The 27,321-nt window shown below is 31.6% G+C and overlaps 1 protein-coding gene across 1 annotated transcript in view; it reads right to left on the reverse strand.

The window, feature by feature from the left end:
- kn (EBF transcription factor knot) overlaps window positions 1-27,321 on the reverse strand; it is a 383,752-nt gene that overhangs the window by 13,002 nt on the left and 343,429 nt on the right. The window contains exon 9 of the mRNA XM_075365598.1: window positions 2,997-3,151. Within this exon, the coding sequence (XP_075221713.1) occupies window positions 2,997-3,151 (155 nt within the window). The remainder of the gene's footprint in view (window positions 1-2,996; window positions 3,152-27,321) is intronic.

The raw sequence follows: 27,321 nt of genomic DNA on the forward strand, positions 1-27,321 counted from the left end.
AAGTACAATAAAGCATACTATATAAAAGATTAAAAAAATAGCAATTAAAAAAGGACAAATTATTGCGGTGTGTCTCTTCGATTAGATTATCACATCAAGAATAAAATGGGCGAGTACGTCATATCATTCATATTACGTGTTTTACAAAGAGGAAATGGCGATGAATGACTGTTTACAATCTAGTATGTAATATCAGAACTGAAAAAGGCAATTTTTATTTATCACAAGCGCGCGCGCGCGTATACACAAACACACACACGTATATCTACGCATAAAGACCTGAAATCAAGTACTTGTACTCAAAACTTTTATTCAGTTGTAAATGATTTTGGAAGAATCCACGATAAAGCGGCTGAAGATAGTTTCTAAACAAGCCGAAGTGGGGGCGCTTGGAGTAGAAATACAGTTTTGCGCTTATAATAATAATGATTTAATTTTAAAATTTGAAAAAAAAGTTGTTATACTATAAGAAATAATGAAAAAATACGTAAATTAATCGAGCAAAAAGAAAGCAAAGCTAATATCAGCTTTGTGTTTTAAATATGTACGAGAGGCATTTATTTCTGACTGTAGAACAAGTAGAAAGAATACTATACGTTTGAATAGATTTATAATCCATTAAATTACTTCAATGTTTCGTAAAATGGATATTAAAACAAAACTGGAGTTATAATTTTCTATAGGTATTTATTTCTTACTGTGCAGTATTTTCCAAAAAAAAAAAATAATAATAATAATATTGAGATATTTAAAAATCTCTATTATATTACACGCAATAGTAAATACATAAACTAATAAGAAAATATTTATTATCTATTTTAATGAAAAAAAGTTAAACTAACTTTCGTATTTCAGAATTTATGGGATTATGAGTTGATTAAATTTACGTAAAAATTTACAACTGAAAAGTTATAAACTAACAATAAGGTACAATAAATTATTCTCTACTTGGATCGCCTCACTTTTCCACGTTGAAACTACCTGGAACCGCTTGTGTTAGTTCTGTTATTGTATTTATGAACGATTCCAAGATAGTTTAAAAACAATTTATATCATTATACATTTATAAATATTATATACAAGGCACGCCTAAATATATATTGTATATAATACAAAATACGCCTAAATATGGTATATAAATTGGTTTTTACACAAGTTCATCTGACGTCGACACATATTCATTTTCTTCTTTTTTTATGGTGTGACAAATATAAGCACCTGCGATACAACAGTTACTAAACAAAGATAGCTTTATTTGAGAGTAATGTTTTCCTCTATACAGCCAATCGTAGTTTCACGGAACAGAGCGAAGGTGCCACTTAAGAACTGAACGTAATCTATATTTCATCGCCCTTGGCATACGAATGTAGAACAATATATCTGTTTAGAGATCCTTCTCTGAACGGGAAGCCACTTCGCTCTCAAATTTTCTAAATGTGCCTACGATAATAATTATTCTTGAGCACGATTACGCTATTTTTACTAACGAAATAACTTTCGTTAGATCACTTACAAAATTTGTAGTTATGGATATCAACAAATGATTTTATATCTACCATATAGTACAGAGTGTTCATAAAGTGACGCAACCTTATGGGAAAATGGGTAAGTACAATAGTTGTTAAAAGTGCGATTAATATAACTGAATACAACGTGCTTTTAAACATATGTTGTAAGGTTTGCTGAGGAATTCCAGCGAACATCGTTCAAATTTTGCTTTGCAATTCGGGAATGGCATGAGGATGAGTATTGTAAGCAGCATCTTTACGAGATCCCACAAGAAAAAAGTCAGAAGGGGATAAATCAAGAGAGGTAGGAGGCCAAACGCCCTTTGAAATCACTTGCCCATGAAAACACTGATCCAAAAAAGTCATAGTGTTGGCTATACGAACCGTACCGTTTTCCTTCTGAAACTGCATGTACTCTAGCTCGTATAGTGTTCACAAATTTTTGAACCACCAGTATGTAGCGCTCACCGTTCGTTGTGCCGTGAAAGAATGTCATAAAGATTCGCCTACGTGAAATTGCACACCAAACACACGCTTTTTGTCCGTGTATAGGAGATTTGTGCAGCTGATGTAGATTTTCCGTACAGTAAATGCGTAAATTCTGTGCATTCACGTATCCATGAAGTTGGACCCGTGCCTTGTCAGACCAAAACCGATTATCGAGTTCTTCCCCATCTGGCGTTTCAGATGACATGAGTTGCTCGCAGAAAGCTACACGTTTTCCAGCGTCTACAGGTAGCAGTGAAGTAGCAGAGCAGAACTCGTGAACAATACGAATTCAGTACGGATGCATCGCTAAACATTTGTACGATACCGTGTGGGCACTACCAACGGAGAGACGACTAACTGGATAGGCGTCGCACAAACTTCGTGGGACTAACAGAATATGTAGCTTTCTGGCGTTAGCATTTTCGGTCGACCGCTTTTGGCTTCATCTGTCACAAACCCTGTCTTTTGGAACTTGTTGTACAGACGCTTGATGGAGAACTTGTTTGGTGCATTCACACCAAAATTTTTTGTAAAGGTATTCTGGGTCTGGGCATAACTGACACCATTAATGTATTAGGATACCGATGAATATCCCTTTGCTGCATTATGTAACCCATATTTCCTCAATTAAATCAGCATCAAAAGAAGAAAACATTCTTCCATTAGGCTGCGTGACTTTTTGAACATTCTATTATAAATATTTTTCTCCAACCAGTTTTCCAGTTACTGCTACCAGTAGTAACTGGTAATAGAACACACTGCTGTGTGTGTGCTTGTGTGTGTGCGAGCGCATGTGTGTGTCTAGGCAATTACTGCTACCAGCTTGCCAGGCCTGATGTAGCTGCAGATATAGTGTAATGTAAGTGTAAATATACGGGTGAACATATATTCTTGTATAGATTTAGGTCAACCGTTTCTGAGAAGATATAGTACAATTAAAATTATTTCTTTAAATATCTAGATAAAATTAAATATTTTACATTTATATTAAATAAATACCTCACTCCAGACGAGCATAGTTCCAAAAACAACTTGAAGACCGTCGAAGAAATTATCTCCAATAATAATAACGGTAGATCCTCCACTGGTCCAACCCTCGCTCGGACTGATCGCCTTGATGCAGGGAGTCGCAACTGGTAGGGGAGGATATAACCCTGCACAGTACCACCGTCTCATCTCAGCCCATTCTATGTCACAATATTATTATTTTTTCTAAACAATTATATACGCTAACTAATATCTATTAAACAGAATAAGAAAAAAATCGAAGTATATCTGCATAAATATATTAAAATACTGAATTATCGTACCTTAGTGAAACGCTATTAAAGTTTAGTTAAAAGAAAATTTATATTTAAAATAAGTTAACGATAACTTGCGATGTCAGCAAATATACTTTAATTATTTTCAAATTCTGTATATTAAATTAAGTTTTTTTTATATTACGCTCAAGTCGGTAAAATAGTAATTAACTTTTTCTGCTTTAATCATTAAAAAAAAAAAAAATAATAAAATAAACGATATTCCTGACGTACAGATGAAAACAGCTCCTGTCACCATATTACCATCAATTAGACGTGGGAAAATTGAAGCAAAGTTAAAATCGCAGAATTATCAATGCTGCAAAGGTTTTCTATAAATTAAGTGACGGTAGCATTGGAGAGGTTCAAATTTACCGGTTGATAATCTGAACATTTGTAACGTTTTAAATAAAACACGGAATTAATTTTATAGACTAAATAAATTTCTTTTTTTTATAGAAATTACGACAATAAGACAATATTTATTATTATTGTAAGATAAGATAATCGTCAGATATACTCGTAATTTACTATGTTTTCATGTTTAAATGAGTACTTCTTACAGCAAAAGTGATATATTGATGAAAATTTTATATTCTGTGGTAAGGACAGGATGATTCATATCACCGCATAGATCAGGTTAATTTGCTTTAGAAAAAGACTGACCTTGAAAACAACAACAATATACCCAGAATATCCCACAAAAAAACGGAGAAACTTTTAGGACATGTACTACTGGTAAAAATAATGAAATAAATTTATACAAATATAGATCTAGAATCGCTTTTTTTTCGAGTTACGGTTACTGAAAGAAATCGGCTGAATTTCAGTTCTTCTAATAAAAAGAAGCTCTATTGTAATTTTTAGGCCTCAAATTAAGAAGTAAAGTTGGTGGGTTCTAATGTAAACTGAGCTGTGAAATAGGATAAACAGGTCCCAGAACAGTATCTCCAGTAGTTTTTAAGATATCAGACGTAAAATACAGAATTCGGTGTCGAAAAACAAGTTTTTTTTTTAATATTTGGAGTACAATAGCTTTATTAAATGATTAATAAATGCGGAAGATTTAGTTACAAAACTTGTAGAGAATTTACCTGTGAGAAAATTAATGCAAATACAGACGATAAAAAGTAAAACAATTTTTAATTCGGTTTTTTATTGAAGCAAAACACGAAAAATAGAAAATCATGTTATCCATTCTGTACCCAATAAACATTCTTTTTAAACATTCTTCGGTGTACCAAAATTTATGAAAAAAAGGGCCATTTCGAACATGTTCGTTTTCTGTTGAACGCCAAGTAAATCATCGTATTAATGATGAACATCATGTAACTCATCGTAGCCCAGGCGAATTTCATGTCGCACTGGTTTGTCAACAAAGTGTGGCGCATCCTACGGAAAGAAAATCTTTATCCTTTCCTCCTGCAGAAGATCCAAAATTTGTGGTCAACAGATCACCCCCAGCGGTTAAACTTGTATACTGGTAAATTGAATTTTATTTACCGATGAATTAAATTTTCTACAAGTTTTATTACTAAAACTTCCGCATTGATTAGTCATTTAACAAAACTATTGTACATAAACTAAAAAAAACTTCTGATGGAATTTAAGCTGGGAAATAGGATAAACAGATCACAAAACTGTACCTACAGTAGAAATTAAAACTTGTTTTTCGACAATGAATTTTGTTTTTTACTTCAGAAATGTTAAAAACTACTGGAGTTTACAGTTGTGGGACTTGTTTTATCCTGTTTCCTAGCTCAAATTACATAAGAAACCACCAAATTTACTCCTTAATTTACATCCCAAAAATTACAGTAGATCTTTTTATTAGAAAAACTGAAATTCGATAGAAATCGTTTGCTAGAAGTAACTCTAAAACAAAGCGTTTCGAGACTTATGGCTTTATTAACCTTTTCCATTATTTTCACCGGTAGAACGTCCTGAAAGTTTCTCCGTTTGCTCGTGGGACTTTCTGTATATTGATAAAGTACAATAACTTTGCTTTAACTTATTAATAAAACCGTCGACTGAACTAAACAGAATTTTTAAATCAGAAGTTTTTAAATAAATTTCACAAGCGATTTAGCATTATTCAGGTTTAGGTAAAAAAAGAAAAAATCCATAAACATTGAGGCAAAAAGAAAAACCTATAAGGTTGTAACAGACTTTATTGCTACTACAATAAAAAACCTAGGTGGAAATAACCAGACCTTTTATTATTGTTTTAATGGATTTTATACGTAATAAAATTAATCAGATAGACAATATTGTAAAAATGGTGAAATGTTAGAGGAGAGATTTGACTTATTTTTCTAAAGAACATTCAAACCGTTTGGGTAAATTACTTCGCAATTAACCTCTAGTTTTGAAGTTATAATTGGAAATTTTCATATAAATTCCATATAATTTCATATTTCCACAGGTACTACCTACTTTTATAAAATCGAGGTTCCGAGATTATTATCTTTAATTCATTACATTTATGGATAAAGTTCATTATTAATGATTATTCAAAAATCGAATAATTTCTGTCCATTTTTGTAGTACAGGTTTGATAGTTACAACACGATACGATAACTATTCGTCATTGAAAAAAAATTCCGTTTTTATTGGACTTGCATAGTTTTTGTTTGTATTCTCAAAAACTTTCTTTTGGGGTTGTTTTTTTAACAATTTTTTTGTATTGTGAGTCTTTTAATTTAGTTGCTTTATATTATTTTCAGTTAGATATCTGATTTTTTCTTTTTCTTTATTTTTTATTCTTGTATTTTAACTGAAACTAACCCTGTTCCCTGTTGATTTTTCTGAGGGTGATTCTGAATTGGTTTTTGGTTTTAGTACTTATTATAGATATTTTAGATTTTCTTTAACCCGTAAGCCTAACTGGTTGGACTTTAAGTTTCTTTTAAACTTGACAAATCGGAGATGGTAAAAGAAAAATCTTGCGAAGTTCTACGCACGAAGACCACTTTTCGTTATTTTCTTTTGTTTCCACGTTCCAACTCGCAGCATCGAAACGAACCGCGGTTCTAAATTGTACCGCTCAAACTTTTCTGACCTTAAATTGAGCATAACTTAAGAACGAGTCGACCGATCTTCATCAAATTTTTGCACGCACAACTTAAGATGTACTACTACAACATATCTAAATTTCAGTGAAATTGATCGAGTGGTTTAGGAGATTTTCAAGCAACAAATTTTTTTACATAAGCCTATAATAAATAAACATATAAGGAAATCACAATTTAAGTGAATGGTATTTTCGTACTCCTCATACATCAAAACGTACAGAAAATTCATTTTCAATCCCCACTCACACCGTATGACAGAGAGTAATGCCGTAATTTTCTTTGAAAAGTCGGTAAAAACAGTAAGAGTAAATGAAAAAGAGAAATATTTACCTTAATAATGCTTTCCTCTATTCCTCATATAACTAATAATAATTTATATTTATATATATGAAGGGTCGTGCGAGTGGAAAGCGATGTAAGTAACTCTTGAAAACGGTTAAAATATAAATAACATACATTAACCGTATGATGTAAGGAAAGAATGAAAGAAAATGATATCGTAGGAGGTTTGATTTACCGGCACGAACATTCATGTAAGGTGCATGCCAGTAGCAGTATGTCGAGTAGGGTAGAAGTCTGGAATAAAGCCAAAAGCAAGGGCGAGTGTACGATTCTAAGAAGGGATGGGTGAAAGACTCGTCGAATAGAGGTTGCCGAGGAAGAGAAAGACGTAAATGTTGGATAGAAGGAAAGAGGCGGTGAAGCGAAGGAGAGAGACGGAATGAGAAAGACCGAACGCGAGGATCAAACACAAGCGAGCGGTACTGTAGTGTAATGTAGGATATGTTGGAAGTTATGGTGGGACCGGTGATCAATAGTTGCTACCTGTATGTGTGGACAACACTTCAACATGTTAACACCTGCTATACTCCATAACTATTCACTCGGATGCTATAATGTACGCACTTATAGCAGTTTATAAACTACGAACAAAATAAAAGTCGAGTAAGAATTAGAACCTCGTTCAAAATGTTACAGACACGTTCTTAACATTAAAATTTTAATTAAACTGATTCATTAATTATCAGATTAATATTTAATATTATAAGTTTGTAAAGTAAAAAGATAATAAACTTATGAAAAAAATATGTAACACGTAAACAAGTCGGTTGAGTAATACAAATAAGAGGTTTACACGCTTTTTAAAATTTTGATGAATTTAACAAAATGAAGCCGTAGAAAAAGAAACTAAGAAATTAATTACTTTGAAAACTTGAAATGTTTTCAATTTCTTGAACATCTGTCAAATCTATCAATTACAAAAAATAAAACCTTCAAAGAAACGTATTACGACGAATTTTTATTTTGAAATATTTAATGATTCTCATTTTATTCCTTCAAGGAGTATTAGATTACAATTAATTTCTTCTACGTTATTAACGTAATCGGTTATTTTATTTTTAATGGAAATTTATAATTTTATGTGAACCCTGAAAGAAATAAAATGACTAGGGAAAAATTACTTACTTCATTGTTCTGAGGTAGAAGGATTTCGTTTTAAGCAGATACATTTTATAGAAAAAATTATTTTTCAATTGCTTAGTGAAATTTATCCTCATCATTAAAGCTCGGCTAAGATACTTTCTAGTATCTATTCATTGATGAATACTGATAAGTTCGAATATAAGTCGTCAGTTTCTCCTAGATACAAAAGTATTATTCTTAATATATGAAATAGATGAATGAAACTCGACGATGCATTTTATAACTTACAAAACATTTGTCCTCCGTGACGCAATACTCTGTCAAAAAGAAGTAAGTCTATCTCGGCCGATTAGTTAATAGTCTTACTTCACTAGACGGAAATAATATTTTTAAAGATGTTTATTCAGTTTCCATGACGGGTGGAAATCGCAGGATGTGAGTTCTGTGTTCTAAGAAAGGCTTTAATCAAGGAATTCATACTTAATCATTCTCTTTGTAGACTATAAACCTGCTCTGGAATCAGTTTTTGTGCAGAGAGAGCACATGAAAACGGATGGTAATTAAACTGATTTGATAATTATATAGAAAAATAGATAAAAAATAAACCTCGGTTTGGTATCAAATTAAAATAAAATGTTTAATTGCTTTTTAAGTTATATCTTAGTTTCGGAACTGTTCTCTGAATTAAGTTTTACGAAAATACTGACTATTTTCACTTATATTTATATATATATACACACATATATATATATGTATATATATATATATATATATATATATATATTAGAGGTTTTTAACTAAAAATTTGTGAAGTAACCTATCTGTAATAAGAAATGCATCAAAACAACTTACTTGACTGATCGAAACGAGGTAATTATTTAACTTGATCTATTGACATTTTATTAGTTTGTTCATGTGTTTGCGACCCACAATTAAAACCAGACGAATTTTCAACATTTATAAAATTTTTCTCTAAAATATCTTCCTAGTAGATAAATCAAGTTATGTGTAACGATTTATTAAAATTTTCTTTTTCACAGTAACAGATGACATCTTTCTTAAATAAAGTACGGGGAGAGGTGTGGTTGAAGAGAAATTTCCATCTGCAAACCATCGGTTCTGTAAACGGAATACTTGCCCTTTACAATTCACTTTTAATTTGACCTACACCTGTCAAACACCTTATACTTTGACTCTCGGCTACAACGCGTTAGATATTTTAATATTTCACTTTTTACTCCCTCTTGAAACTTAATTTTTTTTAATGTAAAACTATTCTACTATATCTGCACAAATGTTTTTAAAGTACAGTTTTAATTAAACTATTTAATCTTACACTAGTTTTGAATAAATTTATTTTTAATTTTATTTTTTTTTGTCGTACTTGTTATTTATAAAAAACAATTTCTTTAATATAGAAAAACTCACTGGGAAGTAGTACCTTGTATTAAAACTAATCTGTAATACTGTTTTTCTGCTATGAAGGCGCACTAATTTGTGGTACATTAAGACTACTACATCGGTAGCTATGAATTCTACAAACATTTTCAATCGACTATTCCGTTATGTAGTTTATCCTAATTTTTATTATATCAATTCTATTTCATTATGGAGATTAGCTTATTAAATTCAGTACAAAATGAGTGAGGTCTACTGTTCACAAAATTACTAATAATACCTGTACTTAAGTGCTAAAGTGTAAACAAACAAAAGTACTTTTTTTTATATGTGGGTTCCCTAATCATTGGCGATAGAGTATCGAAATTTATGATAATAGAGCGGAGTTAAAATACGAATATATGTAACCCATACAAAACAAAAGTTCTGCCATGAAGGTCAATATTATACATCTAACGCTGACAATTTTGTTAAAAGGTTTCGGTCTGCGTAAAAGAAGATGAAGAACCATAAGAAACACAAGTCAATTTGTTTCGCATCTTTATGATGTGATTTCTTAAAAGTTTGAAATGAGAGAGAGGACAAGGGGAAGGGAAGAATAGAAGCAAGAGCACGGCGAGGGGGAAATGATATAAGGAAAGCGACGTCGGTAGTAGGTTGTTTTGTGCCGTAGACCAGAAAATCATCCGAGAACAGGCGAGAGGGTTTTCTTTCCTCTGTTGCCAATTACTCTTCTATCTCTATTCCTCCTTTTCTTGTTATATCGTTTTTATTTTTTCCCTTTTGTCTTTTATCCCTTATTTTCATTTTCCGACCTCACATACTTAGGTCTGTTTTGTAGCCTACTCTTAATACAACCCAAAGGAAACATTCCTTTACCGAATACAGTGTTTAGAAAACAATATAGCTTAACATAATTATTGCGGGGGCGTAAATAAATTCACTTATCTTGTCTTCCTTGTTAATAAAAGGAATATTGTGTGTAGGGTACATTAAATAGGTATATATTTTTACGTTTGTCCTTGTTACTTGTATTAACGATAAAAAAGCATTGTATTCATTAACTTTATTATTCAACGGTTAAAAATGACAGAATTTTAAACTTGCAAAGTTCATAATGGAAATATTGAGGTTTAAATCTTCATGTGAAATAATAATTTCGTAAATATATATTTACTTCTCAGTTCATCGGCTTTCTTTAGACATAGTACCTAATTTGTAGTAAAATAAGTAACGTTACTATATTCAGAAGGAATATGTATTATTTAGAGTATAAATTAAATTTGTTTTTAAAGACATTTAATTCCGGAAACGTCTTTTTTGCATGGATATTTTATTCTAACCCGATTTTTATTGGAAACTGCTGATTTTTTCTTTTTAATGTTATTATTACTAATGTTTAATGTTGTTACATAATATTTCTATAATTGGGTTGATGGCCATCTGTACGACTATGTTTTCTGTTTTACTGAAGAACTTGGGCAAGGATTTCAACTTAACCTGATGAAGAGACGACAGAAAAAGCATACTAAAACATGATTCAGACCCGGAACCTGTTACAGTTTACATCATAATCTCTGTAAAATCTTTTCTTTAAAACACTTCATAGACCCGTCTAATTTTCAACGGTACATACAATTTTCACACTACATACTTGACATTAAACTAGTATTCACGTTCAAAGGTAGAAAACCTTTACACAAGGAACTTAATAGATTTTACATAAAAGTGACAAGGGGATTAATGATTTTATATTTATAGACCATTTTCCCTACGGGAAAGACTAAATAGACGGATATTATTATTTTTTTCTTTTGTATTATGTCAAAGAAAAGTCTGATAAATATGTAAGGTATATTGATACATTAAAGCAGAGAATAACAGACGCCATTGTTAAAATTTTCGAATGATAACTAAACTGAATTTGGCGAGAAATGTTTAATTGTATAAATATATTCCGAAGTGTGGAAACTTGAAGTTTTTATATGATGCATGTTTGATATCAGATTTCGTTACCTACTCAGCCGACCTCCGTGGCCAAGTAGGTAATTTCTCAGTATTTCGTGAGGAGGTTCCAGGTTCGAATGGTGGTCAGGGTTTTCATACCGGGCTAATGACCATATCTGTTGATGCCCGCTCTAACATAAAAAAAAATTATTTTAAAATATTCTATTTTATTCATTCCAAATTTCAGATAAAAAGTGTAATCTGATAATTTTATTTAATACATATTTTTTTTAATAATATTTATTAAAATTCTTTGTCCATAGGTTTTTACTCCACCTTAAAATTGTCTTCCAGTTACATTTTTTTTTCTCGAGTAAAACATAAAGGCAACGATATTAATTCTTATCTCGTTAAATTCTAAACAGAAAATTTCCTTTCCTGAAATTCTATTGCGTTAGGAAAGTCGCTGTGCAGTAGATTTTGAATTATATGGTGCGTTCTGTTCTTTCGGCGTTAGATTGCTTGCTCTGTGGGTTCGTTATAAGAGCAAATTATCGGATTTGCTACCGCACACAAAGCTGTAAGAAAAGAACTGAAAGTTTTCCTCTAGATAATAATGTTACGAACTGAGACCTACAGACCACGCCAAAAGATCACACCTGGGTCGGTGCGAGGAGAACGCGCATTGTTGGTCCAGTCCTTTTTGAAAATACAGTTATAGTGAGTGATTCTTATTGTGCTGTTTTAACGAACATCATTAGAAAGTTAACAGAATTGGAAATCAGTCGCGGTCGGTTCCAACGAGATGGCTCCACAACGGATACAGCTAACAGGACAATGACTTTATTTACAAAACATTTTTGGCGAACGGATCATTCCGAAGGCCTGCACGATCGCCCGATCTGATCCCCCAGATTAATTTCTATGGGAGGCAGCAAAACAAGCAGCTTAACGCAATAGACCAAGCACGATTGACGAAATAAAACCGCAATAACGAATACGTATGAGAAATTCCACCTCATTCATCATCTGAAGTAATACCATACAGTGGTTCCGAAGGCTGAACAGAAAAATAAAGAAAAGTGGTTAAAATAATTAGGTGGTTAAAGTGTTTGAAAACAAATTGAAACATTGAACCATTAAGTTTAGTTTTTAAAAACTTGGCCTACTACAGCGCCCATCCACCTTGTCTAGTGTAAAATATTTATAAATTTCAACTTATTTGTGTGAATCCAGTTCTGCTTGATTTAATTTTATGTTATTTTTATTTTATTATTCTGCATACTTTCATTATTATTTTTTCCTAACAGAGAAAAACTTTTTTTTTTAATTATCTGTTTTAGATTTCGTATTTGATTCTTTTACCGTACAAAATTTTATCTATGCTCCCAATTAAAGCTGTATTACACAGCGTGTTCGGAAAGTCGCAGTGCAGTGTGCTTTAGAATTTGCGGTGCATTCTCTTCTTTCGGCGTTAAATTGGTTGCCCTGTGGGTCCGTTATAAGAGCAAGATATCAGATTTGCTACTGCGCATAAAGCTGTAAGAAAAGAATTGAAACTTTTCCCTTTCAAAGTGTTTTCAAGAATTGAAACCTGCAGATCACGTCAGAATATTGGATAATTTTCAACGGTTTAAACGTTTTATCTATCAAACATCCATAGGTAGCCTCGATGTTACGTTTTTACAGATGAAGCGAGGTTTTATCAGGGAAGGAATATTAATTAACAAAATACATGACTGTGGTTTACAACTAAGCCGCATGAATTGCACGAACAATCTTTACACGAAAAAAAAATTGGAATCTAGCTAGGTGTGAGTGGAGCGCGCATTTTGGGTCCAATCTGTTTTGAAAGTACAGTTAATAGTGATCGTTATTCTGCTGTCATGACAAACGCCATTAGACAATTAAAAGAAGTGGAATCAATCGGTCGCTTCTAACAAAATCCTCAGCTTACACAACTAACAGGTCAATGACTTTTTTACGGAATGTTTCTGGAGAACGAATCATTTCGAGGGGTTTGTGGCTTGCACGATCGCCTGATCCGACTTACCCAGATTACTTTCTATGAGGCAGTAAAAGAAGCAGTGTATCGCAACAGACCACGCACGATTATCGAACTAAAACCGTAATAACGGTATACGTACCAGACATTCCATTACATCAGCTGGTTAAAGTGTTTGATAAGAAATTGAAACGTGAGCAGTATTGTAATAATGTTGAAGGAGGTCATTTTTAATAAATTTTATAAATTATTTCAGTAATTGTAACATCCGTTTCTAAAAAAGTAATGAAAATAATACAAAGTATTAATTAAGAAAGTATTGTAATTACACTTCATAATTCCAATGCACAGAAACTTTCCTAACGCACTGTATTATTATTTTAGTTACATGTTTTTAGTACATATTGTAAAAGTTTTTGTTTTACTGTATTTCAAATATATATTTCCTTATCATTTCCTAATATCTACACTTCATAATCCTTTTTTTTTAGTGTGTCTTGAAAAAATTAATCCAACTGTAATAATTTCTAATTTTTTTATTATTATTTTTTTAAACGAGAGTGGTCAATATGTACTACGTCTCCCACGTCCCATCTTGTGTGTTACAGCAAATGAAATCTAATACCCGGTAAATTTGGCTTATTTGGGTCGGGTTCTTAATTTGATTAAGCCCAACCCAAATAGGCCAGAATTAAACCTACAATTCCGGTTTTTTTACCAGGGATTTTAAAATGCACTAATCTAAATAAACCGAAGTAATAATCTTAAATAAATTATAAAATAAGTAGGTAATTTAGATTAGTTACTTAAAAAATATCATTTAAAATTATTTCCAGAAATAATTTTTTTAAGAAAAAACATTCCTTTTTTCTTGATTTCCGATACAGAATAATTAAATAAAGGGACTGTCTTATAATACTAAATTCATAGTCCAATTAACGATAAAATATGTCCAAGAAAAAGAAAAACTTCAGACCCTCGAGTTTAACACTAAAACTGAGAACTGTAAAGCCGTAAGAAAAGAGGAGAGATGGAGAAAGGGAAAAAGAAGGAAGTTAAAGGGGTGATAAGAGGAACGGGAGGGGCAAAGAAGAGGAATAAAAAGAAGACGAAGGAGAAGTGTTGTATTAATTATTGCGGGACGAGAGGATGAAAGAAATTAAGAACTTCTGTTTTTCTTTGGATGAAAAAAAAGAACTCGGCGACATAAATCAACAGAGTAACACTTTGAAAGCGCCAACTAATTCTACAAACCTGATTTCCTTTTAACACTTTCTGCTTTGAATTTTGAATTAAAATTCTTTTTAGGAATTACTGTACAACATCATAAATATTACCTTATTGTTTCATTATTTAACAAAATACGTAATATCTTATAATTGTTTATTTATTTTCATTCGATTGTAATCAGAAAGAAGATTTATAATTTATTTAGAAAGTTTTTATAGAATGTTGTATGTCAGTTTAACTGATATCTGTTATTTAACGTACAATATATGTAAATTAATTAATTTTTATAAAAATGAAATTTTTTTGGAAAAAATTATTTACTCAATTTTCTTTTTACGACAGACCAACTCGATAACGTAGAAAGTTTAAATTAAAAAAAAAAAGATTTGGAAAGAGAAATCCGATAATTTACCTGCAGGGTACCTCGAAAGAAGGAATCTGAAATACGTATTTTTAACGCAAACTTTTTTCAAATGAAGGTATTATAAAGTAATTTAATTTGAATTTGTCATAACAAAATAAAGAATTATATAGGGAATGAAAAACAGGACAAGTGTGGCTAACGAGGATTTTCCAAAATTGATATATCATACATGATTTGTATCCGATGTTTTTTAAATGGATATTATCAAAAGTTAAAAGCTTTTTTTTAAAAAAAACAAGAAAATAAAATTTCAAGTTAAAATTTGCTGTAAATGAATGAAGACATATTTGTATTTTACCACCACTCCGCCGATCATCGTGGGGAGTTGTGATCCGCCGGGTGGCAATAATATTCCTAGACGATATAAACAATTTGAAACCGCTGGTTGTATTTGCAAAGGAAGAGTACAGAATGATCGAGTGTGTCCGAAGACAATGTTGAAAGTGTAAGATAGTCTTTTGTGCGTAGTCCTAGGAAATTTGTCCCAGGAATCCTTTCCTCAACCTCAAAGTGAACCACAGAACTTTATTTGGCAACATGATGATGCGCCTTCACGCTAGGATAACGCTGTACGTGATCGGTTGAATGAAATTCTCGACTGCTGGATCAGTCGCTGGGCACCAGATGACAGGGCTTATTTGCCGTGGCCTCCGCGTTCGCCCGTTCTGCCCCGTGCAATTTTTTAAATCATAATAGAAGAATATACACACGGAAAAAGCCGGGTGATACTGCAGGATATCAGCTAGATTATACTATGGTTAAGCAAAGGTTTAGATGTCAACTCGCCGACTCCAAGGCATACCCAGGAGCAGACATTGATAGCGTCTATAATTTAGTGATAATGAACTGTAGATTGGGGTTTAAAATCCTTAAAAAAACAGATGAATCGGTGGAATTTAGAGAAGTTTGAGGAACAGAAGGTAAAGAAGATTTTTAAGGAGGACATCGCAAGAGGTCTCAGTAAAAAAGGCAAGGTAGGAAATATAGAAGAAGATTGGAAGAATGTTAAAAGGAAAATTCCACCGTTAGATATTGCTTCAGAGAATGAGATGAATGATTTGTGGCGTGTGTGAAAATGCCACGCCTGACTGGGATTCGAACTCGGGACCTCCGGATGAAAGGCCGAGACGATACCAATCGCACCATGGAGGACGGAAGCAGAAGCGAACTTAGGCGGAACAAAGGGAACTGGTAGAAAACCTTGGACATTAGAGAATATATTGTAGCTGATGGATGAACGCAGTAATTATAAGAAAGCAAGTAATGAAGAAGGTAAAAGGAACTATCGGTAATTAAGGAATACTACAAACTGGAAATGCAAATTAGCGAAAGAAGAGTGGATTAAAGAAAAGTGTTCAGAAGTGGAAAGAGAAATGATCATTGGTAAAATAGACGGAGCAAACAGGAAAGTTAATGAGAATTTTGAGGTACGTATGTTAAAATCTAATAATGTGTTAACTAAAGATGGTACACCGATTTATAATACGAAAGAGAAGGTTGATAGGTGGGTGGAATATATTGAAGAGTTGTATGAAGGAAATGAATTAGAAACTGATGTTATAGAGGAAGAAGTGGAAGTCGAGAGTATAAAAAGGGAGATAGATAAATTCAAATCTCAGATACTGACATTTGAATTTAATAGAGCATTAAAGGATTGGAATGGCAGAAAGGCTCCGGGGAATAGACGGGATACTTGCAGAAATACTGCGTAGTGCAGGTGAGAAAACGTTAGATAAATTATACAAACTGGTGTTATAGTTACGAAAAAGGGGAAGTTCCGTCAGACTTCAAAAAGAGTGTTATTGTAATGAAACCAAAGAAAGCAGGAGCAGAAAAATGTGAAGAATACAGCACAATTAGCCTAACTATTCTTGTATAAATTAACTAGAATTCTGGACAGAAGAATTCAGAGGAGAATGCAACAAATGTTAGGAAAAGAGCAATTTGGTTTCAGGAAAATTATAGGGAGGAGGGAAGCAATTCTAGCTCTCAGATTAACAGTAAAAAAAAATATTAAAGAAAAACTAATATACATGACATTTATAGAAGAAAAGGCATTTGTTATCGTAGACTAGATTAAAATGTTCAGCATTTTAAAAAGTTTAGGGTTCAATTATAGACATAGAAGAACAATTGCTACCATTTACAGAAACCAAACTGCAACAGTAATAATCGAAGAGCATAAGAAACAAGGAGTAATAAAAAAGGGAGTCGACAAGGATGTTCCCTATCCCCTTTACTTTCTAATCTTTAGATAGACCTAGCAATTAATGATGTTAAAGAACAATTTAGATCCAGAGTAACAGTGCAAGTTGAAACGATAAAGACAGTAAAATTTTCTGAAGATATAGTAATTCCAGATGAGAGTAAAAAGGTTTTAGAAGAAACAATGATTGGAATGAATCCTTCGCAAGAACTACCGCATGAAAATAAGAACAAAATGAAAGTAACGAAATGTAGTAGAAATAAAGTAGATGGGCCAATGAATATAAAAATAGGACGAGAAAAGACTATGAAGGTAGAAAAATTTTGTTATTTGGGAAGTAGAATTACTAAAGATGGACGAAGCAGGAGCGATATAAATGCCGAATAGCACAGGCAAAACGAGCTTTCAGACACAAATATAATTTGCTTACGTAAAAAATTATTTAAAATGTCAGGGAAGCATTTTTGAAAGTGCCTTTTGGAGCGTAGTGGAACTTGGACGAACGGAGGTATCTGAGAAGAAAACATTAGACGCTTCTGAAATATTGTGCTATTGGAGAATGCTAAAAATCAAGTAGGTGGATAAAGTGAAAAATGACGAGGTGTTGCAACAAATCGATGAAGAAAGACGAATTTGGAAAAATATACTTAAAAGAAGATACAGACTTATAAGCCACATCTTAAGGCATCCTGGAATAATCGCATTGATATTGAAGATGGGAAAAATTGTGCAGGCAGGCAACGTTTGGAGTATGTAAAACAAATTTTTAGGGATGTAGGATGTAGGAGGTATACCGAAATGAAACGTCTGGCACAAAATAGGAAATCTTGCAGAGCTGCATTAAATTAGTCAAATGACAGAAGATAAAAAAAAAAATTATTTCCAATACGTAAGTATTCCTTTAGTAACTGAAACAGTAATGAAAAAGCCAGATATTTCCATAGGGTGTCAACAACCCTATGTGCAGAATTTCGAAATGATTTAAAATAAATCTTTCTCGACATACCATAGAGGTTAAATGCTTGTCTTTCCATGCTGAATGCCAACAGATTGAGACTTAGGGAAGTTTATTTAAAAAAAAGGCTGAAATTACAAATAATCTCATCTAAACGTTTAAAAGAGTTCAAAAGGAACGTTTAAAAGAGTTCACGGAAGTGTGGAAATTGAGGAAAAATGTACAGATACGAATTTCGATGTTTTTTTAAGTATAATCTTCTTTTATAATTTTCATCGTATAAAAATTGTTAATTGAAACGAAACAGATTTTTAATTTTTATTTAGTTCTACTAATAAAATCAAAACAAATGACGAAGTTGTAGTAACGATAAAGAAAGAAGTAAAAAATTATACTATATTAAAATGATAGTATTAAAAATAACTTTTATAATAAAAAACAAAATTTACCTTTTTGTTAAAACAAAAAAGGGAAAGAAAAACTATTTTATGTTCATTTTGTCAAACTTCATTTAAAGCACAACAAACGAGATAAATACTAAATGTACATGCAAACAGTGATGTTATTCATGAGACGAAATAGAGAGTTTGAGAGAAGAAAACAGTGAGAGAGAGACAATAATTGCGGGAGAGATGGAGGGATGCTTTGCTTCAAGGGGGAAAATCTTGCAAAGAATGTTGAACTCAGCAGTTAAAGAACATCCTCGGAAATGAGCAGAAACAGAGTAAAAATAAGACACCTTGTAAGGGTATAGAGTAAAGGGGGGGATTCAATGGAAAGACTAAAAGAAGGGATGGGGAAGACAAGAATAAAGGGGAGAATGAGTTCCTTCACTGAACTGAATCGAGAGCCAATTTCGCAAAGTTTTGGATCATGGACTCAGTTTCGCATACAAACGAGAGACCTCTTCTTTATGTAGGCACGCGCCGGTCTTACAGTTAGAAGCTTAAAGCAAACCTAGTAACATGAATCTTTCCGCGTTGCGTTTCCTTATGCAAAAAATATAAAGAAAACACAGAAACGTCTAGGATTAATATGAAGAAAATGTATAATACGGTACCTTATTATCTAACTTATAATGTTTTTAATGAAATAAAATTAATTTTTACGCACAGTTATTCAATTTTACATAATAAAAAAAAACTTCTGTACAGATAAAAGCACCCTATATTACAGAAATTTTATTCAAGAAATATTATTTACGTAAACCTCATTTTAAGTCAGTTTACATTCTATTCAGTCAAACCATTCAATTCAAATCGGTCTATGTCGATCGGAATATGCATTTAAATATGGAGTATCAGAGTATTAAAATATATACACCATGGAACAAAATAAAATCAGTCTATTTTTGGATGGTAAAAACAAACGGTAGATCATTCTAATATATACAGAAAAACGAACGTATATAATGTTGCTTTAAAGTAAAAAAACTACATTGTTATGTAAAGAGTAATTTTCTATAGAATTCTTGAGAGATGTAATATGTTTAGAATCATTCTGTATGACTATTATTTATAAATTCTTGTTGATTACACGATAAAGGATTTATTAAAAATTATTTATATCTAGGTATTTAAATAAATCACAACTTATAATGAATATCTGGTTTTTCTTTCATTAAATGTATACAATTTAATAAAAACGTTCATGAAAATATCTTAGTCGTTTGATTTTTAAATTAGAATGTTTAAAAAGCGAGTTTCTTTGTATACTTTAACCTTTAACCGTTGCAGATGACAATAAAAAAATGTAACTTAATAATGAATAGAAATATTAAAGCATATGAAGCTTGAAAACGTTGTAGAAGTGTTTGATATTTCACGCTATTATCACAGTAAAATAGAAACGTAATTAAGGATAGAGACGGTAAGGGAACACATTAATAGGTTTTGTTATTATTATTATTAAGGAAAAAATTCGTAGAAATTGGAATATGTTAGACATTCTCTTAGGAATTCATTCTTTTAAAGAAACAATTTCGTCCAGATTTTTAAGCGGTAAAATTCTAGCGACCTATCGTTATAGGCAAAGATGAGTCGTTGTTAATTTTATTTAATATTTATTTATTTAGTTCAACTATTATAATTATCTATTTACATGCATTAACACCAATACTATGGTAAGCGCTTCATTTTTTCAATTTCGAAATTTATTTATTTACACAAGCGAGTAATTGATTTTAGTTCGGGAATCCAGTTATATATTATCAATAATATGGGTGCAACATAAACTTATATTTAATGAAATTTTTGTAGATATTATTATTAATATAATGGTAAGAAAAGGCAGACAATTTTGAGCCAGCAAAACACATTATATGGGTCCTTCCAATTATTTTGCCTAAGTTCCAATGTTATAATTTTCTGTAATTCCTTAGTAAAATACGATTTAAATCTTTAGGATTTCGATTTAGACTTAAGGATGATAAATAATGCGCAGTGTTCCGCAGTTAAAAGAACAGTTATGATAAATAAATATCAAAATTTGAACTATCAATTGCTTTTCTTAAATACCCTATTCATTAATTTTGGTCAGCAAAGTTTAAGTATATATAAATATAGATACCCAGACCGCTTTTTAATTAATATTTCTCCGTTTTTTTTTGTTTTTTTTTTTTATTTATTATGAAAGAGAGGGCATCAATAGCTATGGTAATCAGCATGGTGGAGATTTTTAGCGTAAGAAAAGATGAACACGGGATCTCCGTACAAAATGCAGGAACGCTACCTACACAGTCACGAACTCCGGCATTGTTGATATTAAATATTTATAATATTATATGTAAAATATTAAAGATATTTGTAATTACATAAAATTTATGCAATTATTCAATTATTTGTAGATGATTTTTTAAACGATTTTTGCAAAGTAATATATTAAATTGAAATTCTTTTATTTTTTGTTTGAATTGATACTTATTTATATTTAAAAGTATATTTTACGGTTTTTTTCAATTTATTTGATAAATACAAATACATAAGAGATATACATTTGGATAAAAAGTCTTCTTACAGGATTTACCATGACTTAATTGATATGTTTTACTGATTGCTAAAGATAAACGTTTTTTTTTTATAATAAGACAAACATCATTAGTATTAATTTTATTAACTGACAGCTGATATTTAATAATATCCAGAGAAGATCTAAGAAGAGAAAATAATAAAAAGAAAGAATTAAATTGGAAAACAAGAAAGTGCTCAAAGGCCATTCAATGCAAAGAAGTTTATCTGAAAATGGCACATCGTCAGGTTTGATTATGCTCTAAAATGTATGTTGGCTAATCTTTTTTCTTATCTCCGGGACCACCGTTCAGGTATTGCTTCAGAGGATGAGATGGATGACAATTTTTTTAGCGTTTGAAAAATGCTTCTGACCGGGATTTGAACCCGGGACATCCAGATGAAAGGCCCTCGCGCCACGGAGGCCGGCTAATCATAAGAATCGAGTTCGATGGTAGATTTCTTAACAATTTTCGAGTAGTTTTTTTCATTTAATAATAATATAATATTGTAGACTAAAAATTATAAAAAGTTCTACTTGGCAAAATAGAATCTTCAAAATTAAAAAAGCGCAAGATTTTACCGGGCAGATCTACAATAGAAAATGCCTTTCAATACACTCCAAAATTTACCACTTCAAGACAATCGTTCTACCACAGACACGCCGGTGAAATTATTTCTCAAATTAAAAATGAAGCTAAAACCGACCGAATAATTAAAAACGAACGCAGGATCAATAGAACCGGTTTAAAGAAAAATTACTAGAAGAATAGGGTCGGACGAATTTCAATCAACGAATATAAAAAGAAATTAACCCGATTACCCCGCTATGAAGAAGAAAAGGATTTCTCAATTTTTCCACATATTAAGAATTCCTGAAGGCCAAATTCTGAAGCAATTGGTTCTCAGGAATTTGGAAAAAACTTATGAAAAATACATCAGAGAAATTAAGAAGGATCTCGAAGAAATTGGACTGAGGATCGAGGACGCTTTAGACATGACAAAAATAAAAGGCACTCTCAAATCACACAGATTCTCTGCAGAAAGAACCAAAGACGCACAGCGGAGGTTACAGACGAAATGAGGAAACAAAAATCAGACCGTCTTAAAAAGTACTAGAGAACCGAAAGGTTAAAGCAGTGCGCTCTTCGAAGAACACCGGAAATTGATTGACTTAAGTGTCAATGTGGTAGGATCTACTTACCTATGTTTTTGCAAAACTGTTCAATTTATTTTTAATGATTACTTAATAAACAATCCTTTATCTTTACAAACTTTGCAATATTCTTCCCAGTCTGTAGAATCAAGAATTTAAAAAAAATTTCTATATGAAAAATCTCTTTTCTTCATACTTTAATATTTTGACTAATTGATTGCGGTCCGTATAATACTAACAGTGACAGGGTCAGGAAGGGAGAATATACGAAAATAAAGTACGATAGAAGAGGGACCAGTTTCATTTGAAGCATAACTTAACTAGTAAATTCAGTAAATCTGTTTTGAATAAAAAGTAATTACCGTAATCAGAACCTATGTCTGAAACTACGTCATCGCTTAATCGATTGACTGAACAAGGTTGTACGTAGAATAATCATATTCACCTTTTTCGAACTGTAAGTAAATATTATATTTTAAAATAACATTCTCTAATTACAGTAAAATACGTCTCAGGTTATTAGAGCTAAATTTTTTAGTATTACAATTTCTTATAGTTTATTTATTTTAACTTTACGGCCTCACTGGACCGCATCAGTTTTTCTGTGCCCGGTCATTTTTCCGATGAACGCACTGTTCTGTTCTTTTGAATTCCCCAGTACCTTTTCATTCGTTCTGATCTCTCCCTTCTTTTTTCATCCGTAAATACCTCTTTTATTCGTCTGTTTTTGATCTAAATTTTATTTTATTGATGTTTTCCGTCTTTGTAAATCTTCCAGAGTTATTATCCCAGTTCCTCCATATCCTCTCTTATTTTATTAATCCATCCTACTCTTTCCTTCCGATTCCAAAGCTTCTCTACAATTTTTATTAATCTGGTTTCTGGTGTCCTCGTGAGATACCCAAAGAAAGAGATCTCTTCTTACGCATAGTATCTGTGATGGACTCTAGATCCCGTAAACCACTGTAATTGGCACTAACAAAATCGTCTTTCTTTCTCTTTGACGTTTCAATTTTTGTTAATGTTTTATTTTATAATCGCATCAACAATTAAAGTCATTAGCGACTAATCAGTGTAATGTAACTATACCGGTAAATGTGTAGTCTTGAATAAACTCAGACTTACCGTTCCTGAGATATGTGGTTAATTGAAACCCAATCACCAAAGAACACCGGTATCCACGATTGTGTATTCAAATCCGAATAAAAGTAACTACTGTCTTCACTAGGATTTGAACCTTAGAACTTCGATTTCAAAATCAGCTGATTTACGATGACGAGTTTACCACTAGATTCAATTAACCCGCCAAACCGGCGGGTTTCTTGTTTATACACGTTGTTGCTATTCTTTCCTCCAATTTTAGGATCTTATAATTCTGCTTCTCTGAAGTTACCTTGAAGAGAATTTCGCTACCGTAGGTTTTAATTTCGTGTTGATAGATATGCATTTTTTGATATATGTGGACGTGTTAATTTTTGGGACGTTTTTATTTTTTAGTTATTTTTGTCAGATGTAAGGTTATTTTCGTTTAAGTTGTAAGGTATAATTTCTCCTAAGTATTTAAATTATTTTACTATATTTATTTTCCTGTTGTTTAGTGTTACGTGGTTTATTACTAACGAGTCCGCTACCGCTATTTCTGTTTACTCGAACGGGATTAGGGCTCCGACTATTCTTTGTGCTATATTTTGAAGGCTCATTATTTGCGTTTTGGTTTCTTGGATGTTGTTAGCTATTAGCGCTAAGTCGTTCGCGAATCCTAGGAAATTTAAGTTTATCGGATCCTTTTTGGTTCCGAATTTTATGTTCTTTGGATTTTTTTATGCCGTTCTCTCATTACATACTTCAGAGCACAGTTGAAGAGCAGCAGTGATAAGCCGTCTCTCTGCCTTAGTCCTGTTTCAATCGTAAATAGTTTATTTATTATAAATTAGAAATAAATTAAAATTACTATTACGTTCTCTTTTGTCCTAGAAACACATCAGATAAGAATCTAAAGAAAAACACACAAAAGCAAAACAAAATGTTTTTTAATTTTCATAAATTTTATAAAAACATAACCGCTGTTTCGGTAAATAATGTCTTCCACAGATGTTATGAATAGAATATTCATTTTCTTTTTGTTATGATGGATTTTCATCATAACTTCATCCATCGATTATGTGATTTAATGAATTACCTACATAACAATAATTCAATAAAAAGTAAAAACGGCCTACTTTATCCGGGAATGTAACCTAAGAGTCAGCAGTTGGTAACAAAGTACATCAACATATTTTAACATTTATATTTGAATAAACCTACTAACGTCTAACATCCTAATCAATCTTTTGTTAATTATTTCGGTAAAATTTTTCTATTGAATTAATAAATCTGGATAAAGTTACCTATCGATAAAATTTATACACAAAGTAATCTTAAAATGTACAAAATTATCTAAAAAAACATTTAGTAAATTTAAATTAAAAAAATGTACTATTATTTATTTTGACGTCAAAATCTTTGATCAACTGTTATGAAATTTAATCAGATTTTCATTTAGAAACGAAAAGTAAAAACTTTAACTTTAACTTTAACTTTAACTTTTCAATGCAGAAAAAGTTATATACGTCTTTTTCACTAGTTATCATGATGTGTAGAAAAAGATTTTGTCAGCACGTTACGTGTTTTAAGATAGGTTACGTGTTATCTTGGGAAACTTTTATAAATAATTAAAAAAGGTTAGGAAGATGAAGTTTAATAAAAAAAAAATCAACAATTAGATATTTTTTAAAAAGAGGGTATTTTAAAATAATACAGTTTTAACATTTAAATGTTATTTGTTGAAATTATCAGTTTAGTATAGAAATTATATTCAACAGTCAAAGAGGAACATTCTCTTAACATAATACTTCTTTATAATAGAATATAATACTTTTTACTTTTTTCAAATAGTATTTATTGAAAGCTTATAAATAAAATTATTAATTTTATTATTTTTCTGTTCAGTTTATTTTCATTCGTTCTATTTATTTAAATATATGATACGATAAGAAATGTGTAATAAAATTTCTACTACACAAATACTCGTTGATAATCAGTGAAAGTCAAAAAATAAATATTCATTTATTCAGATACAACATTACCTCATCGATTAAAAACAAAAATGTACAACGGTGTGTTTGTGTTTTTGCACACGATTTTTGTAAAAAATAAACAATATTTTTAGGCCCATACTGTTAAGAAAATTCTATAATTTTGTAAATAGTTCTTTCTTATTAGTATTGAATCATTGTTTTTAAAATTTTTCTGGAATAAAGAAAAAGTAAGAGGTGAAAACGAAACTGTATGATAAGTCTGAAAATCTGTTTTAGCATTGTCATTTGCACTTTTAACCCCCAAAGACGGTAAGAATGAGTAAAGAGCAGTAAGTGCCAAGAGTCTCAAGAGACCGGTTTGTTTACAGGTGTAACTTTGTACTGCAGCGGGAAGTAAGCTCAAGGTAACGGTAGGGAGAATTGTTGTCGAGTGGGTGCGGGTGTAACAGTATGGTGAAGGGGAGGGAGAACGGGTTACTGTCGGGAAAGTAAGGGTGTAGATGGTTAGTAAGGTAGGTAGTGTTACGAGATGGAGACCGGAATGAAGGAGGGAAACTCCGGCATTCGGCTCGTGCATACTGATGAGTTGCACTATTTGCCAGTAGCGGATGATTTGTTCTGATACCTATCGCTGTGCCGTACCGCGCCTCACCGTGCTACGAAGCCGACGCTCGGTACATTGCAACTTAAACCCATTATCGCCGGCTAAAATATTACTCGTACGATGTGCACGTAAATGTAATATCACTTTCCCCCTCTCATCATCGGTACATAGGTCGAAACATACACTCCAAACACCGTACACGAATCCAGAATTAAATTATGCAGTCGACTATTCCTAATATTATTATCATAATTTGACATAAAAAATTATCGGTTAGATTTGTTTTGCGAAAAATGGAGCGATCGTTATCTCAGCGAAAGTTACAGACTAAAAACGGTTCAGATTTGTAATTTAAAAGTTTTAAAACGTAAAGTTCGCGCGTTATTTTACCTTGAAATATAATTTCAATTTTCAAATCGATTGATTTTGAAAGCACGGTTTGAATATAATTACAGCTAAATCGTTTAGACTGTCATTCGTTCAGATTAATTTAAGTAAAAAATGAAAATCAATGATTATCACAGGATTCAGTATTTGTTTCGTCGATATCAGTATATACCCTCATTTACTTACACAGCTGTAAATTAACAACGTTTTATACGAATTCAAATGCAGTTGTTAATTTATTTCGCAACGGTTCACAGCTGTTAATTTTATGAACGGTAAACGGCGAATATTAGTTTAATACAATCAACGTTTCCCCTTCCGATTACAGTGTATTTAATGCACCGTTTCTTGACAGAAAAGGGTACATTAATTTTGTTTCTTTCGACTATCTGCTTCTGTCATTCCTATCGCTGTGACGCATATAAAGCATTTGAGGTCGAAAAGGAACTTATCAGATTTACTTTCCTTGTGAATAAAACATTAATTATAGTATCAGTCATTGCGGTGAACAGAATGTATCTGTTACTACACAGCGGAATGCATTTGCATTTCGGATCGGTGGCAGGCTGATATTCCACTGCATATTTGGCTCGATGAAGACGGAAATTCGAATTCGTTTCACTCATTTTTTCTCTACCGTACTTATTATGGTATGCTTGATGATCTCTATGCTGTTTTTTCTTATAGACTTATAGTTTACTACCAAAAATACAGATTGTATAAACGTATGTTATCAACCGTTAAATTACGGCACTAACAGAAACAAAGTGAATGTTAGTGGACATAAATGTCCTCTTATTAAATGTATATTTACTGCTAAATTATAATTACTTAACGAAATTCTTAGAAAAAATATATTTCTGATAGGATTAATTCATAGGTTTTCAATCTCCTCTAATAATTAAATATTGGCATTTTTATAACATATATTGTTAAAATGAAAAATATCTAACCTGATATTTGTTCAATCTTTCTGATGAATGACTTAGGATGCTACTAAAGAGATCGGCAGATTATTCGTAAAATTATTTATTCATTATTTTTTTATAATGCTGTAAATTTGTATTGTAAATTTAAACCTTAAATTAAATACAATAAAATCAAAAAAATTTTATTTAAAAAAAAAAACT

Source organism: Lycorma delicatula, chromosome 5 (genome assembly GCF_047948215.1).
Source record: "Lycorma delicatula isolate Av1 chromosome 5, ASM4794821v1, whole genome shotgun sequence".
NCBI classification, from domain to species: Eukaryota; Metazoa; Arthropoda; class Insecta; order Hemiptera; family Fulgoridae; genus Lycorma; species Lycorma delicatula.